Source organism: Elephantulus edwardii, unplaced genomic scaffold (genome assembly GCF_000299155.1).
Source record: "Elephantulus edwardii isolate Elephantulus edwardi_28Jun2011 unplaced genomic scaffold, EleEdw1.0 scaffold00006, whole genome shotgun sequence".
In the NCBI taxonomy this organism is placed as follows: Eukaryota; Metazoa; Chordata; class Mammalia; order Macroscelidea; family Macroscelididae; genus Elephantulus; species Elephantulus edwardii.
The window spans coordinates 2,433,309-2,453,176 of record NW_006399756.1 but is presented as its reverse complement, the minus strand read 5'-3'; the positions used below and the strand labels follow the sequence as shown (position 1 = coordinate 2,453,176).

Below are 19,868 nucleotides of genomic sequence, written 5' to 3'. Positions count from 1 at the left end.
AAGAGGGGCGTCCAGGACTGCCTCACACACTAGTGGCATGTGCTCAAGAGGGACTGGTCCACGGAAGAGGACATCAGGCTTGGTAAAGGACAGGGTCAGCAAGGAGAGGCAGAATCCTCACAGGATGGATCACGTCACAGATCCAACAGTGGGCTCAAGCCAGCAGCATGTCAGCCTGCTGTGCCCAGAGTCACGGCGTCACAGCTGAGTCAAAGCGCCTAACGACATCTCGCCCCTAGAGCCTGGGTGGGAGTTAGTGTGCCTGATTGTTAGCCAAGAGGCTGCAAGTCCAGACACCACGGTCTCAAAGGTGAAGTTTGGTGGTCCACTCCCAACACTCATCGCTGCAACTCTGCAGAGCGCATCCAGCTCTGCCGTGGTACCTGGGTCCTGCATGTCTCATTCTCCGTCATCGGTGTAAAACGCATTGATAAAGCCACACAAACACAGAGCCAAAAACGACATCTAACACTGACACTGGGGAAATGACCTAATGTTAGCCAAGGCGAGACAAATCAAGCCCTGAATGGCAACGTCCACGGCAACATTATTCTCAACCACCCAGAGAGGGGCCCAAGCCAGACGGTCAACACACAGTAAATAAAAGGGGGTCTGTCCATGCCAGTGGAGGCATCAACTTCCTAAACCACACGCCTCCAGAAACTCTAAGAACTTTGACAAATGTCAATAGTTGTCAAGGGGCTTCAGGCCTTTTCTTCATAGGGTCGTGCTCAACTCAACGGCAATCAATCAACAACAACATCACATCCTTACAAGGGGGCATGACTCAGCCTCACAAATCAAGGGAAGCCTGGCACTGTCATGGCACAGACAGACCCTAGAAACCATGACGCGCAGGAAAGCAGCGGACACCCGAGGGCACGTCTTGGAGTGTCCCACTCACGCGACACATCTCACGCCGCGGGTGCAGAGACAAGAGGCGAGCGTTCCCTGTGGGTATGGCGCGAAGGAACAGGAGCTGCTGGTTAAAGATTTCTGTGTGCAGTGATGAGAAAGTTTGGGGAATAAACAGGACTGATGTCTGCAAAAGGCATGAGGAATGTGCACTGACAATAAAGTAAGTGAGGATATGGCTTAAGAACGGAGCCCCATTCCCTCCACCTTCACAGAGCTCAGAGCCATTCATGCTTGCATCACCCTCCCCGAGGCCTTGAGGAGATCACCGGATAGGATGCCCGGGGCCCAGCAAGGTTTGGGGAAATGGGGGTCTGCTCACCCCAACAGGAGCCCTCCACGGGGAAGCGTGGCTTGTACAGCATATCATGCTGTCACTTAATTCTTCTCAATAACACCTGCCAGTGTGAATCGGGTAACTGTATTTGAACAGATCACTACTAAGATCTTATTTCTAAATGGTTAGGTCGGAACAAGCAAGTTAAATACTGCAGTGCCATGAAATCAATGCGAACCCCCAGCAATGCTGTGAACTCAGAGTCCCTGCCATCAAGCAACTTCTGACACAGCAAAGCCCAAGGTTTCCCAGGCTGCAAGTAGCCACAGGAGACTGTCTCCCAAGGAGCTGCTGGCGGATTTGAACCGCTGAAGCCACAAAGTCTCTGTCTTAGCAGCCACTCTGCCCCGGAGGCTTGCCACGGCTCGAATTCCTTACGGAAGCAGACCGGCTCCCCCTTCTCCTAGAACTAGCAGGTGGGTCCGCCCCAATGACCTCTAAATTGGCAGCCGAACACCTTAACCCCAGCACCGCCAGGATTCCTCGAGATTGAAAGATGTGCTAAATTTCTACCACTGATTTCCAAACCCTCAAAGCAGGGCGAAATGTCCTCTTGGGGAACAAGTAGCTGCTTGGACACTCGTGGCCAGAGGCCGCATGCTGGCATTTATGCAGGGAGCCTGGGGGCACCACAGCTCTTGCAGTGTTTACTTGTTTGCTGCTTTCTAAGGACTGTTTTCCTCTGGTCTCTAAAAGCAAGGAGGCGGTACACAGACTTGCTCCCTGTCTGCACACGGTGCTGCCTACCAGATGGGAAGTGATGACGGGGCAGCCATTGCTGCTAAAAAAACCAGCCGTTCCTCCTGCACAAACAAAGGTGATCAGGCTGCAGAGAGCCCTGGTGGGCAGGTCTCCACGATGGCTCTGCTGGGTCCCACGTTCCCGTTCGGAAAGGATTCCAGCAGCTTTCCACAGACAAACAGCCATGGCTTACAGGGGACAGCCTTGGAGAACTGATTCCATAATCAACAGTTAAAGACGCAAATTGGATTCGCCTTATCGGGGGGGGGGCGGTTGGTGGTAGTAAAAAATTACTTCCAGATTGCCACTATTGTTTTCAGTACAAGAAGGTTGTCTTACAGGCTTGGCTGGCTAATTTCATTTTAAAAGTCTCTCTAAAATGTGGTGTCCCTTGGGATTTGTGGCTTTCACCATCATTATAGAACTGTAAACTTCTGGAGGTTAGAGATTGGATAATTCCTTTCAGCTGGACCCAGATCGATGGATGGTCCAGATCCTACAGGAGATCCTACAGGAGTAACCAGGCTGCTCCAAGGACGTACAGCACAAGCTACCGTCTGCAAGAACCTACTGGGTCTCTTCCACAGTGGTACCTTCCCTCTCAGGCAGTGACGGAAGTTAGAGACGCGTGCTGAAAGCCACATCTACATCGGGGAGGACGGAGGGGGACACAGTCCCCAACAGTTGTGGGGCCGGGTGCTACTCAGCGGCTTTGCAGGGTGAGTCCTCGAGCCCGGCAGTGCACTGAGGGCCCAGGCCTTCGGGCGGTCAGGGGAGGAGCAACCCGAGTGGGCCAGCACTGGCTCAGACTGCAGCAGCACAGGCGAGGCATCGGGGTCTCTGTGGGGAAAAGACCCCTCAACTTCCCTGCTCTGCATGCTGCTTCGGGGAGGATAAACCCCTCTCTTGTGTTGTGTTAGCATTGCTGTTAAGTTTTAATCCATTTTTTCACATTGTGGGAACAGGAAAAATATCCCTCTCCCTGTAATCAAATTATTCCCGTAAAATCCTAAATAAAATGAGAATTTTATTAAAGATATCTATCTTGGCCAACAAGAGTAACATCCCTGTGCACCGCGAGTCTGGCGTCCAGTTCCCGGGACGCGCACAAGCACTGCTTATGCAGGAACGCTGCTGCCCCTCACCAGCTGGTCAATGAGGAGGCCAGGCCAGGCACCCTGTGCCGAGCATCGGCCTGGCGGCTGGACAGAGGAGAGCGCTTTTATTGTTAATCAATGCCAATCAATTCTGAGCCTTGATGTTAAATAGGGATCAATACCAGTGGGCTGCGGATGAGATCTGATTTCAATTGGTGAGCAAACCTGCAGAAGTTTTTAATCATAAGGTAAATCAAGACCCGGGGCATAAGTCAGATGAATTAATACAGGCTGTGCCAGACCTCTTTGCCACTGAACCAGCCCAAGGAAATTTCCGTCATATTTCATTATCACTCTTCGGGCGAGCTGAAGGCGGCGTTTGGGGAGCCTCCCGCTCGTGGGGGCAGCCGCACACACCACACAGTGAAAGCCCGCTGCAAGTGCAGCTGCTGGTCCACCGAGTATAGTTATACGTATGCTCCATGAATCTCATTTTATGCGATTAAGATCCATAAAAATTCAATAGCTTTTCTTCTGCAATTCACATTTTACCTGGTGAAATATCATAAGAATTTCATTATCTTTGCAGCTGTTGCCTGGGATCAAGCAAAGGTTATTATCCTATTCGAAAACACTATAGAATATGTACGAAAATGTCAGGAGAACTGGGCATTTAAAGCTTGATTTTTTAAAAGAAAAACACCGTCTGAAGTTTAGAATAAACTGCACTTGACATTTATACACCATGATGCATTTCTTGGTAAACTGACTGTGCAAGGGAATTCTTTGATTTCGACTCTGTGACTGGATTGTAAGGGGAATTGGGGGGGGGGGCAGGAGGAAGGTGAAGACAATCCCAAAGCCGAGCTCCTCTCCCCACTTCGGCAGCGTTTCCTAACTTTCTGGGTGCGTGCCCCGGGGAGGCAGCCGTGGGAGTCTCACCTATGGCTCCGTGCGGAATGCAGGATCACTCCGGCCAGGCGGCTGGAAGCACTGGAGGAGAACTGGCCAGGGCTGAGAAGGAGAGCGATCAGAGAGCTCGGTAAATCAGGCCGGCTCGGCACAGCCTCCGGCCGCCACCACCCAGGTTCCATCTATGATGATAAATTAGCATTAGATGGAACCTAATGAGTTTACTAAACATTTGGGATTTGTACTAATAAACTAGCTGGCCGTGAACTCGCAGCGACGGTGAGCAATCCCGGCGCTGCCTCTTATCTCTCCAACATGACAGTTCAACCACGCTCCCAATCTGCGATCAATTCATCATCCGACACCATTGTACATTCTTCACAAAAAGATAATTACTGCTTCCCTGGATCAGAACGCTCATATTTCCTTGGAATTGCAGGTCTTGATAGCAAGACTGTCACCACTTCCCCGCAGCCCCACTGTACAGCTCTATTTATGATCATTATTTTCCCCTAAACAAGCCTTTTTCTTCAACTTGATAACGAAACCTGCTCCGACGAGGAGGGAACAGTTAAGACATTGTTTTCTCGGTGGAGAGCTTTTACGGTTAGTGGAGGCTGCTGACAAATATTTTATTCAGGGCGATGCTAAAAGTTTCCCTTCCTGAGAAGATAGGGTCACCACTTCCTCCCCCACAAACTAGAAAATAATCGTGATAATAATGATAATTATATCCCTGTGAAAGAAGCGAGTGTAAAGCGGGTAACAGCAGAGGATAAATCACAACATGATTAAAAAGGCCACGGAGGCACTGAAATCACATGGCTCTGCTTCCCGGTTTCACATTTGCAGACTCTCAGCCGGCCCTTCCGCGGATCTGCCCGGCCGACTGGTCAACTCTGCGTGACCCCCAACACACACAATAAATTACCATAACACACAACTCCGAAACAATGTAAATTAGTGACTGCTCAGTCTAATAAACGGGAACAAATGTGTGCGGGGCTGGAATGGGGTTCTGGATGCTGTAATTGCTGGGAATAATTATAATGGGGCTGTAGGAAACATGACAGATATCCCTCGCCCAGCAAATACACATTGGATACGAGACTCAACAGCCTAATCATTTGTTTTTGTGAAGTTATGGTGTTCTTAGACGCCTGCTTTATTCATGATCACGTATGAAAGGAACATGCGAAAAACTACAAAGCATCTCTAGGTGTGTATGGCTCTCAGCTGGACAAGCTCGTCCTTCTCCTTCGAGAACTGTCATCTCCAACAGGCCTGGTGCCCAGAGGAGGACCCCTCATCGGTGGGAAAGTGGGTGCAGACAGGGAGAGGGGACCTCTAGATAGGGGCCCACGCATTTATTAACCTGCAAAGCTCATTTATTTCTTCCAAGTAACCATCTTTGGGGAAAGTGTTGTTATATTTAGAACCTGCTTGTCAAATTTAATAAATGATAGTTATTGCCATTTTCCCCTCCCAGAAAGCACTTTACCAGACCCTTCCCACCTGTCCCTGGGGCCTACGAGCCAAGCACCGATGGTCAGCCTTCGTCTCATAACTGATGGCTGCTGCCCAGTGGCCAGCTCAGGCTGGTGACCTCGGACGGTGGGGACAAGCACCAGGTCCAATCCAATTCCCTACTTGTGTCCTGACCCAATCTTCCCATGTCAGAGGACAAATTGCTTCATTGAGAAAATGGAAATGGATGGCGAGGTGGGGGCGGGGGCTCCCCCAGGCCCATGGGTTATGCTTCCCATAACCACACCTCAGGTAGAAGCCTCCCAGGGCCCTCGGTCCCCACACCAACCTGATTTACAAACCCTTCCTAATGGGAACCAAATGGCGTAGGTGTGAATTCAGACTTAACCATAAAGCCTTGTGTGGCTCCACCTCGCATTAAATACCACACAGAACCCTCAGCAGGTGTGTGCTGTGCTTTACCGGCAGCCATGGCTAAAGCCAGCCTAACATTTTGTTTGGCAATTAGGGAAATTTGTAGTTTAATTTATTAAACCAAAAAAAGCCAACAGCTACTGCAAATGTGGAATTCAGCCCAGTTTAGGCCAAGGCATGGTGGGCCTGCCCCCTCACAACTCCACCAATCCCCGTTCACGGTCGCTCTGTCCAGCGAGTCCAAAGTGATCTTACTTAGGAAACATATGTCTGATGGTAAGTGAACTGCAATGGTGCCACAGAAACAAATTCTTAGTACCACATTAGGATGTTCTCATTTCTCTGTGAAGAACCTAACTGGTTAAAGAAGAAAAAAAGAAATCCCAAATGCGATGGGCCAAGAGCCTGGTGATCCCACCAGCAGCCAGTCCTGAGGAGCTGCTGACAATGCAGGAGTGAAGGTGGTTTTCAGGGAACACCAACACAATGAGAGAAAGGGAGAAGCACCCCACCCTGAAGCCCAACAAAACTAGAGAAACTGAGAGCCCAGAAGCCCCCAGACCCAAATCAAATGCAGGAGAGGGCAGGCCAGGTGCACAGGGAGGGGTCAGGGGTGCAGCCTTCCTTCCTCACAAGCAGCCGTCTCCCAGCTGGCCAGGTGGCACTGGAGAACATGCCGGAAGAGGTATCTGTCGAGATTGTGACCCTGGCAGCTACACTCCCTAAATCCGAAGGTCTTGGAGAACTTTGGGGTATCTGGAAGGAGTCCTACCCCAGTATGGTTCTGAGGGCACATCTGAGAACCCCCCCCATCCAAAAGCCAGCTTTGCTGGGCAGCAAAAGTAACCAGCACGCTGTTTCCCCTTCTATTTCTATCACCTCCCCCAGCTGGCAGGAGTTGGGGGGCTCCCGGAAGGGCACCTCCTGCCCGTCTCAAGTGCACAACCCGGAAGCCTTGCCCACAGCGTCTATGTGAAGCCCACGCTCTGCTCCACACCTGTCAGCCTCTGCCTGGCACCCTCACACCACCAGGACAGCACCTCGGCAGCACCCGTCCATTTTAATGAACACTTACACAGGGACATTCCCCCATCCCCACCGCTGGAAGTGGTGCTGCAATGCCTGGCCCAGTCAGGCTGCTGTGTCTCCCCTCCACAAATTCATCACAAGATCAAGTATATGGAAGGTAGCAAAACTGCCCACGTTCTGAGTCGTTGGGGTTTGCAGTCTGGCACCCTGACCCCTGCTCTTGGACAGGAGGAGGGAGGCGGGCCGGGAAGCAGGGCAGCGGCTGGAGTGGCCATCTGTGTTCGCGTCTCCCCAGATGTGTGTGCAGAGACTCGCTGGAGCCGACCCCTTCCGCTCCTCGGCCTGGTCGGCCCTGGGCCCTGCCTCTGTGCACATGGTAAACTCATTTCCCAGTCAGGGGCCGGGAAGCACTCCCCCCACTGCTGTTTTCAGAGGCCACTGCTCCTCCCGCGGCCTCCTCCGGATGAGGGCTCCAGCGGCCTAACGGAGACTTCCAGAGGAGGGGTTTTGGGGGGGGGGCACTGACTTGGTTTCCCCAGAGCCGGAGAAGAGCGGCCTGCTCCCCTGCACTCAGCTCAACCTCTACGCCTCTGCTCGCAAGCGTGGATTCCCTCAGCCCTGGCTCCTGTGACAGACCATCTTCCCGAAAACCCTTTAAAGACGTGTCCTCGAGCTGTGACAATTTAACGAATGCCAGTGACCCCCAAACCTAAGACGCTGCAAAAATACCACCACCACCACAAGGTGTTAGAGCCTTAACCTATAAAACTCTTCTTCTCATCTGCCCCAAACCACGGCCAGGTTTTGTGTTCCAGCCTCACTCAGAAGAGCATCATGACTTCTTACACTCTGCTCCTGAGGGTGGCCACTAGCATTTTGGGGGATCTGCTATGGAGATAAACAAGGGGGCTGTGTCCCCTGCATGGCCCAAGTGAATGGTTTTCATTTTCTCCTGTGTAAGCTATCCACGCTCTGCCAAGTGCAGGTTAAGCTTCGAGACTTTTCACTTCCTGTTCCTTTGCTTGTCAATCACTTCCCGGCATCCGTGTGGACAATTTCCATCATTAGAACCTGGAATTTTTATCTCCTCCAACATATCTCCCATTGCCACTGCGAGTGTGAATTCTGATAAATTATTCACCAGCCGTGAAAAAAAAGTCCCCGAAAACTACAGTACGTGGGGGCACCTCCGTCTCCCTCTCTGCCACAGACCACAGCTCCCCAGGTTTGTGTCCGGAACGCCCCCGAAGAGGTCAGCTGCGCCACTGCGCCTCGGCGTCACTGGAAGGCCCTCGGCCAGCGCCAATTATCTCCTGGTGCACAGAGAGTAATTATTCGCTTCCTGTAAGCATGCGTACCAGAACCCTGGGTTTGGAAGGTTTTCCATAAGGTAATCCAATTCATCCAGGGCATCCTAACAGAATTAGAGGCACTGGCAATATCTTTGCTTTTCACCTGATAACGCTGCTGCAGAGGCGGCATGGTTCGCGTCAACATACCTCCGGACTATAGCTCCTGACAGCCCGGCTCCGCGCGCCCCTCCCCTCCAGCCTCGGCAGGCTCAGGCCGGTGCTGGGGGCTGCGCCAGGCCGGGCTTGGGGGGCTGCGCACAGCTGTTGGAGAGCTGTTCTCTGCACAAGCAGCCAGTCTGCTGGGGCCCACGAAGTAGTGCGTGGGTCCCTGCAGAACCGGGATGTGAGTGATCCTGGGCCCTGCACCCTTTGCAGGCATCAGTGGCAGCCTAGCCCAGAGCTGGGTGTGGGTGTGGGGCCTGGAGGCACCCACTGCCCTTCCCCAGCCCATGTGCAAGGCTAACCTTCTGCGTCCAGGGCATGGGCACACAGACTGAGGACGCATGGTGAGGTTTGGGGCAGCACGGGGCCTGGTGTCTCCCACAGCAGATCCACAGCTGAGAGCACTGCATTGTTCCTCAGTAACCCAGCTTGGCCCTCTCTATTCTCAGAAGTTTGGGGAAATATTGCAAAGGATGAATGAGCAATGTGAACTTTTGCCTCTCCCAGCTGGCACGGCTATGAACCGAACTGTCATTCACATCTGGACCCACAAAGCCCAACTGCTTGGCACCGGTCGGAACCGGAGCCTTTGTTGCCTTGGCTTCATGGAAGTACCCTTTACCATCACCACAAGCTCCCAACTCTAGTGCAGTGTATGAAACGAGACTCAACCCAGCGTCTCAGACACAGAGAGGAGCCAAGCGGAAGCCGTGGTGACCAGGAAGACTCAGCTGATAATCACATCCACATCTCTAACAAAACCAAGACCAGCACCCACTCCAAATGCTGCTGTGTTCTGGGCACCGTGCGGCCGCTGTGACAAGTCGTCATTTAAGAAGTTAATAAACAGTCCCCCTTTTGCAGGTTATCCAAATGCTGCTGAATAGAAAACCTTGGACCTAAATGATGTGTAATTAAAATTATTTTTAAAATCCTCCTTGACAGGCCCTGGCTTAGCCAAAATGTAAATGACATTAAAGAAGACAATGAATTTAATTTTATTTAATGTCCCTTTTTGCAGATCCTCATTTACATAGCGTTTTTAACAAAAGCGTTGACCTTATAAATGCTGGCATTTGTTCAGCTTCTGTGGAGGTGGATTTAATCACGCGCCCGCGAGGCCATGAGGGAGGCAGCTCTGCCTTCTCTGGTTGGAGATGGAGCAGGAATAAAAACATTGGGACTGGTCAAATGTTTATCCTCCCTGCTTCGGAAAACAACCTGACAAAAAGATGTAAGGGGCTAGGGAATAACCCAGCGCTGTTTGTAAGGCTTGGTAATAATCGTACATAATCGTTTGGAAATATAGCTAATAAAAAATATAATGAGTGTTCAGCAAAATCGGCATTAGGCCCAAATTACATGATATTAATACTTGAACAGGTGCAGAAAGGCGCTTTAAATGAGGTAAATGAATAAAATGTCCCAAAGCACAACTGTGTGCGCTGACAAAAAGTCAATCCCATGAATAATTCAGCGAGGGGGACTGCCAGCAAAGGTCGGCTCTCTTTGACCTTTGTGACAGGAAGTGAAAGGAAACACTGTTGACTAAAAAAAAAGAAGAAGAAAACCTCCAATCAGCCCTGGCTCGTGGGCCCTACAGTCACTTTAAAGGCGTAAACTTAAAACGTGGCGCGGGAGGCGTGGAGGGCCAGACGTGGGGTTAACTCGGCCGGCCGCAGTTCCCTCCCCTGACCAGCCACCATGCGAAGGCGCAGACAATGGGAGGTTAAGTCAATAATATTCTTCTACAGCCCAGTGTCAATTATGTACAAAAATCTGAGGTCAGCCCAAAAGTATTTTAAGAGCCCACAGGGTTGAAATTTTGTAACAGCTGTTAAATATGACAAAACTGCCCCCCCCACCCCAGCTATTCCAAACTCTGTAAGAAAGAAATGGAATACACAGATGTCTGGCTTCCAGACAGGAAAGTGGGACACACTCGGAATGAGAAGTCTCCCAAACTCTATAGACTAATGCCAGATTTCCCGGGGAGGGGCGCAGCCTGCCACAGAGCTACCAGGGAGCGGGATGCCCGAGCCGGTGCCATCTGGAAGCAGCCGCAAGCATGGAGCTGCACAGAGCCCACCGCGGTGCTGGCCTGCTGGACAGGCCCCTGGCCCTGTTCGTGCCCCCTCCAGTATCGGCCCTATCCCTCTACAAGAGCTGGGCCAGCACCCTCAGGTCCGCTGGGGCTGAGTGAGAGGAGCACACGCTGCACCTCGCTGGGCACACCGAGGTCCTACCGAGCCAGGCTGGATGGCACGGGGAGGGATGGCAGCCAAAGTGTGGTTCTGGTTTAGCAGCTCCACCAACATCCTGTAATCATTTACAGCCCTTGGAATGCACGGTGAAACAGGAGAGATTTATCTGTTCATAGCTGGGAGATGTGGACAATGGGTGTCCCTAATGAAAACCATCTGCTTTTGTGTTTTCCCAGAAAACATTATTCCACTAGGGAAAATGATACTCTCATCCATTTCAGCAACACTGTACAAATATGCTTATGGATGTGCGTGTGCATACAAACACACACATACGTTCAGGGTACGCTCAAAGGATGGACAGATGTCCATATCTGTGGTTGCAGACACACGCCTGCCTGCCAGTGTGCATGCATGTGAACACGCGTCTGTACATGCCTAGGTGTGAACCAGGGTGCCCACACCCCCGTCTTTTCCTTTCTCTCTGCAGGCTACCGGTTCCCACAGCCACGGTTCCCTCTTATCCCCCTTTCCTGACCACTCTCTCTGCTTTACCGTGTCACGTCTCTCCTCCTCAGGAGTCGTGATCTTATTTTAAACACGGTGTGGAATACCTGCACACACAGACCTACACAGAGCGTTCCCCAGCCCTGTGCCAGGAGGTAAGAGAACACCGCTGGTGTCAGAGAAGTCGTCACCACAAAGTAAAAGGGCACTGTGATTTGGACACCCTCACTTTTACCCTTTTTTTAACTCAAGTAAGGCAGGCTCCTGGAAGACAACGAAACTGAACAGGTAATGAACTGACTCAGGGTGTCAGCGTCTATGAAACAGGCTGCTTCACCCCACCAGGCGAGCACCAGCTCTCTGTGCTCATAACAGCAGCATCACCACCGGCCGGAAGAGGCGCCGAGTGGGCCGAGAACGGGCCCATTGATCTCAATTCAGGTTGGAATTATTGGTTTATATCCTCAGGACAAATATGCCTTATCTGGTCAAAACCTGCTAAACGTATCCAAAGGCCAAAAGGAGCCGGCGAAGCACATTGTATACAATTCTTTTTTAAGTCAACTAACCGAGTGACGGCATGGCTGACGGGACCCTGTAACGAACGCGCCAATTTGATGGCATGTTTTATTCTGCAATATTGCAGGCGGGGCACCGGCGGAAGGGCCACCCGGGCGCCTCACCGCAGGAGGAGGTGCGCACCCATGCCAAGGAGCAGAGTGCGTAGCACAAACACACCTTGGCTGCAAAGACCACACCACTCCAAAAACACCAAACACATCCCCTCTGAGAGGGGCTTTTCCTTCTCTGAGAAACACAACTTGCCCATTGAACATGAAATGCTTCCCCTTTTCCTCCCCTCTTGTCCCTGCCCCTGAAACACGCCTTCAACTGCAGAGAACACCGAAGCCCAGAGCCATTTCCCAGGAAAACGCTGACAGGCCTTTGCCGTTACAAGTAACAGTTCTCTCAAGAATGCTAAAAATGTGCATTCTATTTGTCATCACGTACGGCTAGCCTTACCTTAGAATCTCTAGCATGGAAGGTGATTACAATTCCTATACAATCGTCATTCTTTTGCGTTTAGAAGCAGAGGTGATCTTCATCAATAATTAAGACTTGCAAAGCATTTGTGCAGGCCTAAGTGGAGCCTCCATCCTCCTTATTCAAATAAACACGGTAAGCCCATTAACCAAATGTTTTCACATTTCTGCCCTCCTCGCCTGCTTCTACCATTTGCCTGCTGCACTCGTTTCTTAGGTGGCGAAGGTATAACTGATCTGAAGCCCTTATTTAATTAATCAACTATAAGACAACATTCATTCAATATGAATTAAACAGCACATTTCTGCATAGCTTGAGAAACTATATCCCACTGTGTGATTAAAAACCGAAGTATCAGAAGTTACTTAGTTCCGAGAGTGAATTAAAAAAAAAACCCAAAACCAACAACAGGATGTTACACAAATCTAAAGTGGCTCTGAAGAAAACACCCCCTCTAAAATGTCAAGACAGCACTGCTATTTCATGGCTGTGGCTCAACCTCAAGATTTAAAAACAAGACATCCTTTCAGATTCACAGACGTCACAGACTGAAGACAACTCAAGAAAGACTTGCACAATTTTGCATGAAGAACCAACATGTGCTCCCTTTTAAAGCATCTTCGACTCAGACAAGGTTCCAATCACTGCTCACACACTCTGAGCCAATCACAAAATAAAATAAATCCAGTTACAGGACAACAATCCAGGGTTGTGTGATTTCCATGGTCACAACACTAAAGACAAATATAATTCTATTGATTTTTGCCGTTTGAGTTCTGTAAAGTGTTGAACTTGTTCTCAATTGTCTGAGTGACGGCCACAACTGGTCAACCCGATTTGATTACTAATAAGAGAGCTGTGTGTCTGTCAGATACCGAGCATTCTCCACTAAGCAAACAGCCATCCCAGCTACTTAAACATTAGCACTGCTCTCCACTGGTGGCGCATATTTCTTTAGGCTTAACTCATGGACTTTTCCGGATTTAATTTTTCAGGCAGTGGACAGCAAAGTTCATGATCAAAAGATAACTTTGTAATGAAACCTGCTGAAATTCAACCCCTCTTCAAAACAGTCTAAACTTTTACTTCACAAAACTGGTGTCATATGTACACGTCTAGCATTTATTCAATTTGAGTACCAATTTCAAAATTTGCAGTCAGTCTCACCCTGGGCTTTTTGCTGCTTCCCATTGTCAGGAAGAAACACATTCTGCTCCCCAAGCCACCCAAGCCCAGGGCTCCATGAACCTAGAGAGGAGGCTGTTGGGGGTTTTGTTGTTTCAACCAAAGCCAGGCCCAATGCACATTAGCAGATTAGGAGTGCTGATTAGCACCCCGAAATGATGAAGGTGGCCAAGGAGTATGATAAATAGCAAAATGAAGAGCAACAAAACGTAAAGAATGCATAGGCCGATCTAGTTATGGAAATTAATGCTACAAAATGTAACCAGCATGTGCAATTAGGTTCAATTATAACAACTTTGGTTTGTTAGTTACATATTTGCTACCTGACATAAACCGACAGCCACAATTGGAAAAAAAATTAGGATACATTTTGCATCTAATTGACAGCAGATTAAATTCATTCTAACATTGGGCAACAATTACACAGGAGCACACCACCCAAGTCTCACTTAAGGTATCAGATGAGATAAAAAAAATAATGCAAAAATGAAATACTTGTTAACAAATTAGCAAAAAGCATTTTATGGCATATCTCTGGGTTTAAAGCCAGAAACTCCCTAGGCATAAAGCGCTTCTCACAGTGAGAGCAGCAGCAGACGAAACTGCTTCCCCTGACAACTCGCAAGCAATTACTGAATCCCCACAGAGCCAGCCACCGGGTTTCCAAGTCAACCCACCTGTGCATGATAGCACACGCGGACAACAAATGGTGCTGAGCCCAGGACAAGCTCAACACCAGGCTCAAAAACATGGGGCCACTGGAAGCCAAGCAAGGCAGGGATCCCTTGTTACTGGGGTTTTGTTTTCAAAAAATAAACAAGTCAGCCTTACCTGTCGATGATTACAGGGTCTGAAGGTGTCTCGTTTCTATTGCCACAACTTTTCTTGTCACAGCACCGACTGCAGAGCAAGGGTAAACAGTGATTTTAATATGCGCTGCATCCTTTCACGCCCAGCTTGTCTGATTTGGGCTTGGTTTTGAAGTCTGACACTCAAGCAGTAAGTCAAGAAAATAGTTCTTGGACACAGATTGTTGGGCAAGTTCAAAGGCAGTAAGTAAGTGTGTTTTGCAGCTAAACTTAAGCTACAACTTTCCTTCAGAACGATCCAAGTTGGACATATCTGTTAATAGGGGAGGGTAACAGAGCTACTGTATAAATCGTGATGCTAAAATATGGAAAACATGTTGTCGGTGCTTGTCTTTGCAGTGAACTGCAGAGAAGGGGAGGCAGGAGGCTTGGGAATAACTTTTCACAGCTTCAGCTTTTGTTTACCTCTAATTGTCAAGCTGTTATTTCTGGAAAAGATGCAAGATGCCACCTTCAACCAATATTTCTTTTGGGCATTTATTAATTATAACCACAAAAGCATGCATCAATCTACCACAAACTCCTATTGTTCCTTCTTTAAGCCTACCTTAACTCCGTTATTGAAACTTTAATTAAAGCAGAAATGAAACAAAAATGTTATGCTTCTTGCATTTTAAAAAAGCATACTTGTATAATGGTTACATGTCTAAATTAGCTAAATTAACACCATATGGTAGGCAAAGTATATAAAGCCTTTTAAAGCTGACAGCCAAAGTGATTAAAGAAAGTCTACAGTCTCCCACTTACAGCTTAAATCACATCTGTGCGCTTTCTATGTTAATTGCAGTACATGCAGAAGTGGATAATGAAGAAATTCCACTTTATTGGTTGTAATTTATATTTATTACCTGATATGAGAAAAAGTCAGCTTTTGTATATTAGTGCTGTAACAATATGTCTGCTCAGAAATGGCATTTGGGCGATCCGCATCATAGCCAGGCAGACTATGCCCCTCACCGTCCGCGCCCTGCTACTGTACCTACCTGCCACTCTGGCAGCATCTCCACGCTACTCCTTGCATCTATATTTCACATGCCACATACAAAGTCAATGATGCATTTTTATTTGCCATGTAGGGGTGAAACTCTTGTGGTAGTTAGGAAAAAAAACCAGGTGGGAAATTGCTCTTCTGACAGAGCTCTCGAGTGAGGCTCCATCTAACAACCGTATGAAGGACGCATCGCTGCTCCGGGAAGGGGGTTAACTGACACGCTGGTCCAATTCTCACCCACGCGCGCCCCGCAAGAAGTACAAAAGAGTTTCCTTTTTATCATAACAGGCAATCCTGCAACTCAGGGGGCCCTCCTGTGAGAAGGGAGTGGTGAAATGCCTCCTGACTTCTCCGGCCTGGAGGACAAACGTATCACCAGGACCTGTTTTCATTTTTTACTACAGGGCAGCGACACAGCCAACATATTAATCCGCGGTCCCGTCACCACTCTGGCAAAACCGGGCGGAGGCTCCCGGGCTCAGGCTCGGCCGATTACATTTCAATCGATGCCCCAGTTGGGCGGGTGGCGGCGCCGGGAAGCCGCGGCCTTTGTGGATGCAGCTGGCGCCAAGGCCCCACACCCCCTGCGCCCCGCGCCCCCTGCGCCCCGCCGCCCGCTGGTACTTACTTACCTGCACATGATCTCGTGGGTCAGTAGGACGCGGCACATCTCCGGGTTCTTGTCCTGGCCCTCGTAGACGATGGCCTGGCAGGGCGACAAATAGAGGCGGGGTTTACGCGGTGCCCGGGATGTGGGCGCCAAGGGCCCTCAGCATTGGGGACCTAAGCGGCAGGTGCACAGGCTGGCCAGGCCAGCCGCCACGCCCCACCCAGGCCACCCTCCTGGCCTGGTCACCAGCAGGGATCCCTGGGCACGGGGCTGGGCGGTGTGGGCCTTTCTGAGTCTCCGACCAGGCCTATGGCGTGCGCCCCAGGGCCGTAGCTGCAGCGGGCAGGGTGGCAACGAGGAGGCGGCCTCGGCTGGCTGGCCGTAGCGGGGCCTGCAGGCAGGGGCGCCCGGGCCGCGTCCCGACCATTGTCCACAGTGACGCCCAGCCGAAGGTGCTGGTCGCCGAGGCGGGCAGCTCGCTCCGGGCCTAGGGCGGCTCGGCCCTGCGCTCCGGCTCGGCCAGCAGCGGCTCTCCGCGCCCGGGAGCCGGCGAGCCGGGGGCTGGGCCGGGAGGCTCCGCACCAGGCGGCCAGCGGGTCCCACCGGGTCCCACCGGAGCGCGGGCCCGGGGCGCCAAGCCGCGCCGCCACGTGCTCCGTGCCGGCTGATATTTGGAAAGAAAGTGCTAATGGCCAATCTGGTGTTTATTTTGAAACTGCTAACAATGATTTTTCTCGGGTAAAAAGGCAGTGTCTGCACGCACGCTCGGGTGGGCTTTGAGCAGAGGCTCTGCCAGATGGCGCGGAGCTAGTGCGCTCCGGGTCGGGACGGAGCCGGGCCGCCGCCGCCGCCGGACGCCGGTGAAACCCGAGCCGCCAGGAGGGCGGGGGCGCAGGTCGCGGCTGAAAATTCCACGGGAGGGGAAGGGGAGTCCCCGCTCCAGCCCCCCCCTCCCCGGAAATTAGCTGGAAATTCCTTCCACTCTCCGCAGGCACTTCTGAGCCTCCCTCCACCTCCAGGAGCACAAAGCCTTTATCTGGAGAGCCAGGAAGAGGGCCGCGGAGGCCCAGCCTCCCTCCAGGCCCCGCTAGGAACCCAAGAAGGATGGGTGTCACCACAGGCCAGGCAGCGTCCCCAGGGCCGGCTCCTGGGAGGGGCAGAACGCACTGGCTTCTAACAGCCCTGGCTTGTCTTGGGATAGATCCGTGTTTCTATTTGATTTATTTTTTATTTTGTAGCGAAACAGAAATCCATAAACTGTCCGTTCAGCGCCATTGACTGTTTGATCGGGTACTGGGCTCTTTCCCTTTCTCTCCCCCTTCCCTGGTCAGTGAAAGCAGATTAAACGCCTTCATTTTCAGCTCTGTTTATAACGCAAAAGTCCAGGCTAAATGAACAATACAAGTGTCCTTAAAGCGAAGCCTCTCCTTCTGTATGCAACAGGGCAGCCTGGCTGGGGCTACACAAACCTCTCCACAGACCACTGCCATGCCAAAGACATTTCACCACCACAGACCAGGGAGAGACAGACCCCACTCAAAAGCCAGGCTCCTCTGAACCGGACTCAAATAAGTCAGTAATTACCGAAGGGCACATCACTCGTCTTTGTCAGAAAGTGCAGTTTGCCTGACAGATCTGTTTTGCTCTCACAGAAAACCAGACTTCGGCACAAAACCGCAGCCGACTGCTGCTGGGTGCCTGCAAACTTCTTTTCAGAAGAAGGCGATCTGTACCCCCCCCCCCCCCCGTAGGTGCTGAGTGGGAGGCACGTGTAGCTGCAGGAAGCACCCGGCTCTGCTCCACCGGCTTCCACTTCCACTTCCCAAAGTTCAAACCAGAAACCCAGCAACTTTCATTCCCAGGCCTACAGTCCTGGGACCACTTGGGGGGATATTCTCAGTGAGCCGGTGCCCCGAAGTTTTCACTCACATGCAGGACTAGGCCCCCCCCCCCAGAAACCGTCCATTTCAGAAAATGGGGAGTGGAGAATCTCTTAAAACAACAAAAATAACAGCATGCCGCCCAGCCCAGAACCACCAGGCCAGAGGGCTGCAGGAGCGTTCCTGCTCTTAATCACATTACTGATCGCCAATAGTTATCATCGGAGAGCTGACCAAGACAGCTCCAATAATTTAATAAGGAACTGCTTGTAATTGTGTTATTTACAAGGTATGACAGGGGGCGAGGGGCAGGCGCTGCTCCAGAGCAGTGGACGGGTTTGGGTGGCCCTTGGAGCTGGGCGTCTGAATTATGGAGATGGGGGGCTGAGAGGTGAAGATGGACTAGGGAGGAACAAGATGACTTCTCACCCCAACACATTTAACTTTCAAATCCAAACAAACGGCTCAAGGCTCCCTTTGGCCGGCAGAGCCGGGAAAAGGAACTAGTCAAGTGCAAGTCTTCGAGCCTGGGAGAGGAATTATCTGCCTTTGTTAAAAGGGGGGGAAAAAAATCAATGAAATGACTCCAAGCAGAGAGAAACGTTCACAGATCAACAAGGAGGGGGGGAGGGGAGAAATGTTTCTGTCAAATATTAATTACTAAAATTAATTAAGACAGAATTTGATTCCAATCACAAGCCATTTAATAAAGCATATATGTCCTGTTCTAATGACAACATAAACTCTTTTACCAATCGCTTCATTTATCCCAATAAATATGGAATTCTAATTGGCATGTCAAGGAAGCAGAATGAAAAACAAATCCAGGCGATGCATTTTTGTCAGCTCCTGGCAGGGGACCCAGGCCGACCCCAGTCTGCAGCCATAGCCGCGCGAGGCGAGTTCTCACCTGCTTGGTCATGGAATCTATCAGGCGGACATAGAGGTCCTGCTCCGTCCGGACTCCTGCGAACAGACAAAAAGAACTGCGCTCAGGCCCCGGCGAGCAGCGGGGTGAGCGGCCCCGGATCGTGGGGCGAGACTTGGAAGGCCAGGCCCGGAGCCCCCCCCCCTGCTCGCTCGCCCGCCAGCCTCGCCTCCTCTCCTTTTCCTTAACTAAGAGCCTCAAGGCTCGCAGGGTTTGCTTCGCATCGAGAGGGCCTTTCCGCGGAGAGCACCCCCAGAGAGCAGGCCGTGCTCTGGGCTGAGCCGCGCGGTCCTTTATTTTTAGAAAACCTGGCGCCCAAGTAGCAGCGCAGCCTGAACTCTCCGGCGTCACGCGAGGATTTTTTAATTCGTGCACCGGAAGTAAGTTATGCTCCGTTTATGGAGCGAGCCCCGTCCCAATAATTAACATTAATTTGCAAAATTGAAAAAAGTCACTTACAAGTGATGCTCGGTTGGAGCTGTATCGATCCCTTTTTACTTCCTACTGCAAACCCCACCGGTTAATCATGTGAAGTGCCATCGACTTATTGATCGCTTATGTTTTGTTTTCCTTCTATGCCATGAGAAGATTTCGTGTTTACATCCATGTCATTTTAATCTCAAAACCTTGATGCTCTCCAGCCACGCCGGGAAGGCCCGGGCGCTCGGCACTTACCATTGCTGTACAACAACTGCAGTTTATAGTGGATGCCGTTGTTGGTTTTCTCGTTGTTTGGCTCCTGAAAGTAACGAGAAAGAATTACATTAAGTATGAGCCGTGGCAGGCGCGGCCCCTGCGCTCGTCCCCGTCCACGCGGAGGCCCCTCGGCCTCACACAAGCGGGACCGCAGCTGGGGCAGCGTGGTGATGTCACCGGCCGCCAGGAAGCCGGCGTCCTGCTCGCCTCCACCGGGGCCGGGGACGCAGAGGAGCGGCCACCCGGTCCCGACAAGGGGGCCCCGCCGCCCCCCGCCTCCAGCACCCGGAGGGCGGGAGCGCGTGTGACACTTACTTTCTCTTTCTCCACAAAGTCCACGAACGCCGTCCTCTCGATTTCCACCGGCTGGCCCTGCCGGTCGTAGAGCGCCAGCACGAAGTGGAAGAAATTGGACTTGCGGAGGTTGGAAGGCGGCTGCTTCTCGAAGTGCGCCCGCGCCAGCCCCACGCCGCTGCGGGAGGAGAGAGACCGCGGCCGGTGAGGGGC

At 51.3% G+C, this 19,868-nt stretch overlaps 1 protein-coding gene across 2 annotated transcripts in view; it reads right to left on the bottom strand.

The window, feature by feature from the left end:
• The window catches only part of EBF3 (early B-cell factor 3), a 145,356-nt gene extending 125,512 nt beyond the window's left edge, over positions 1-19,844 (bottom strand). The window contains exons 1-5 of one of the 2 annotated variants that reach the window (XM_006879863.1): positions 19,677-19,844; positions 19,341-19,404; positions 18,648-18,703; positions 15,880-15,953; positions 14,219-14,287 (exon numbers count right to left, since the gene is read on the bottom strand). In XM_006879863.1, the coding sequence (XP_006879925.1) occupies positions 14,219-14,287; positions 15,880-15,953; positions 18,648-18,659 (155 nt within the window). In that variant the 5' untranslated portion in view covers positions 18,660-18,703; positions 19,341-19,404; positions 19,677-19,844. The remainder of the gene's footprint in view (positions 1-14,218; positions 14,288-15,879; positions 15,954-18,647; positions 18,704-19,340; positions 19,405-19,676) is intronic. The other variant, XM_006879862.1, reaches the window with a different exon arrangement.
• Between the last annotated feature and the right edge of the window lie 24 nt (positions 19,845-19,868).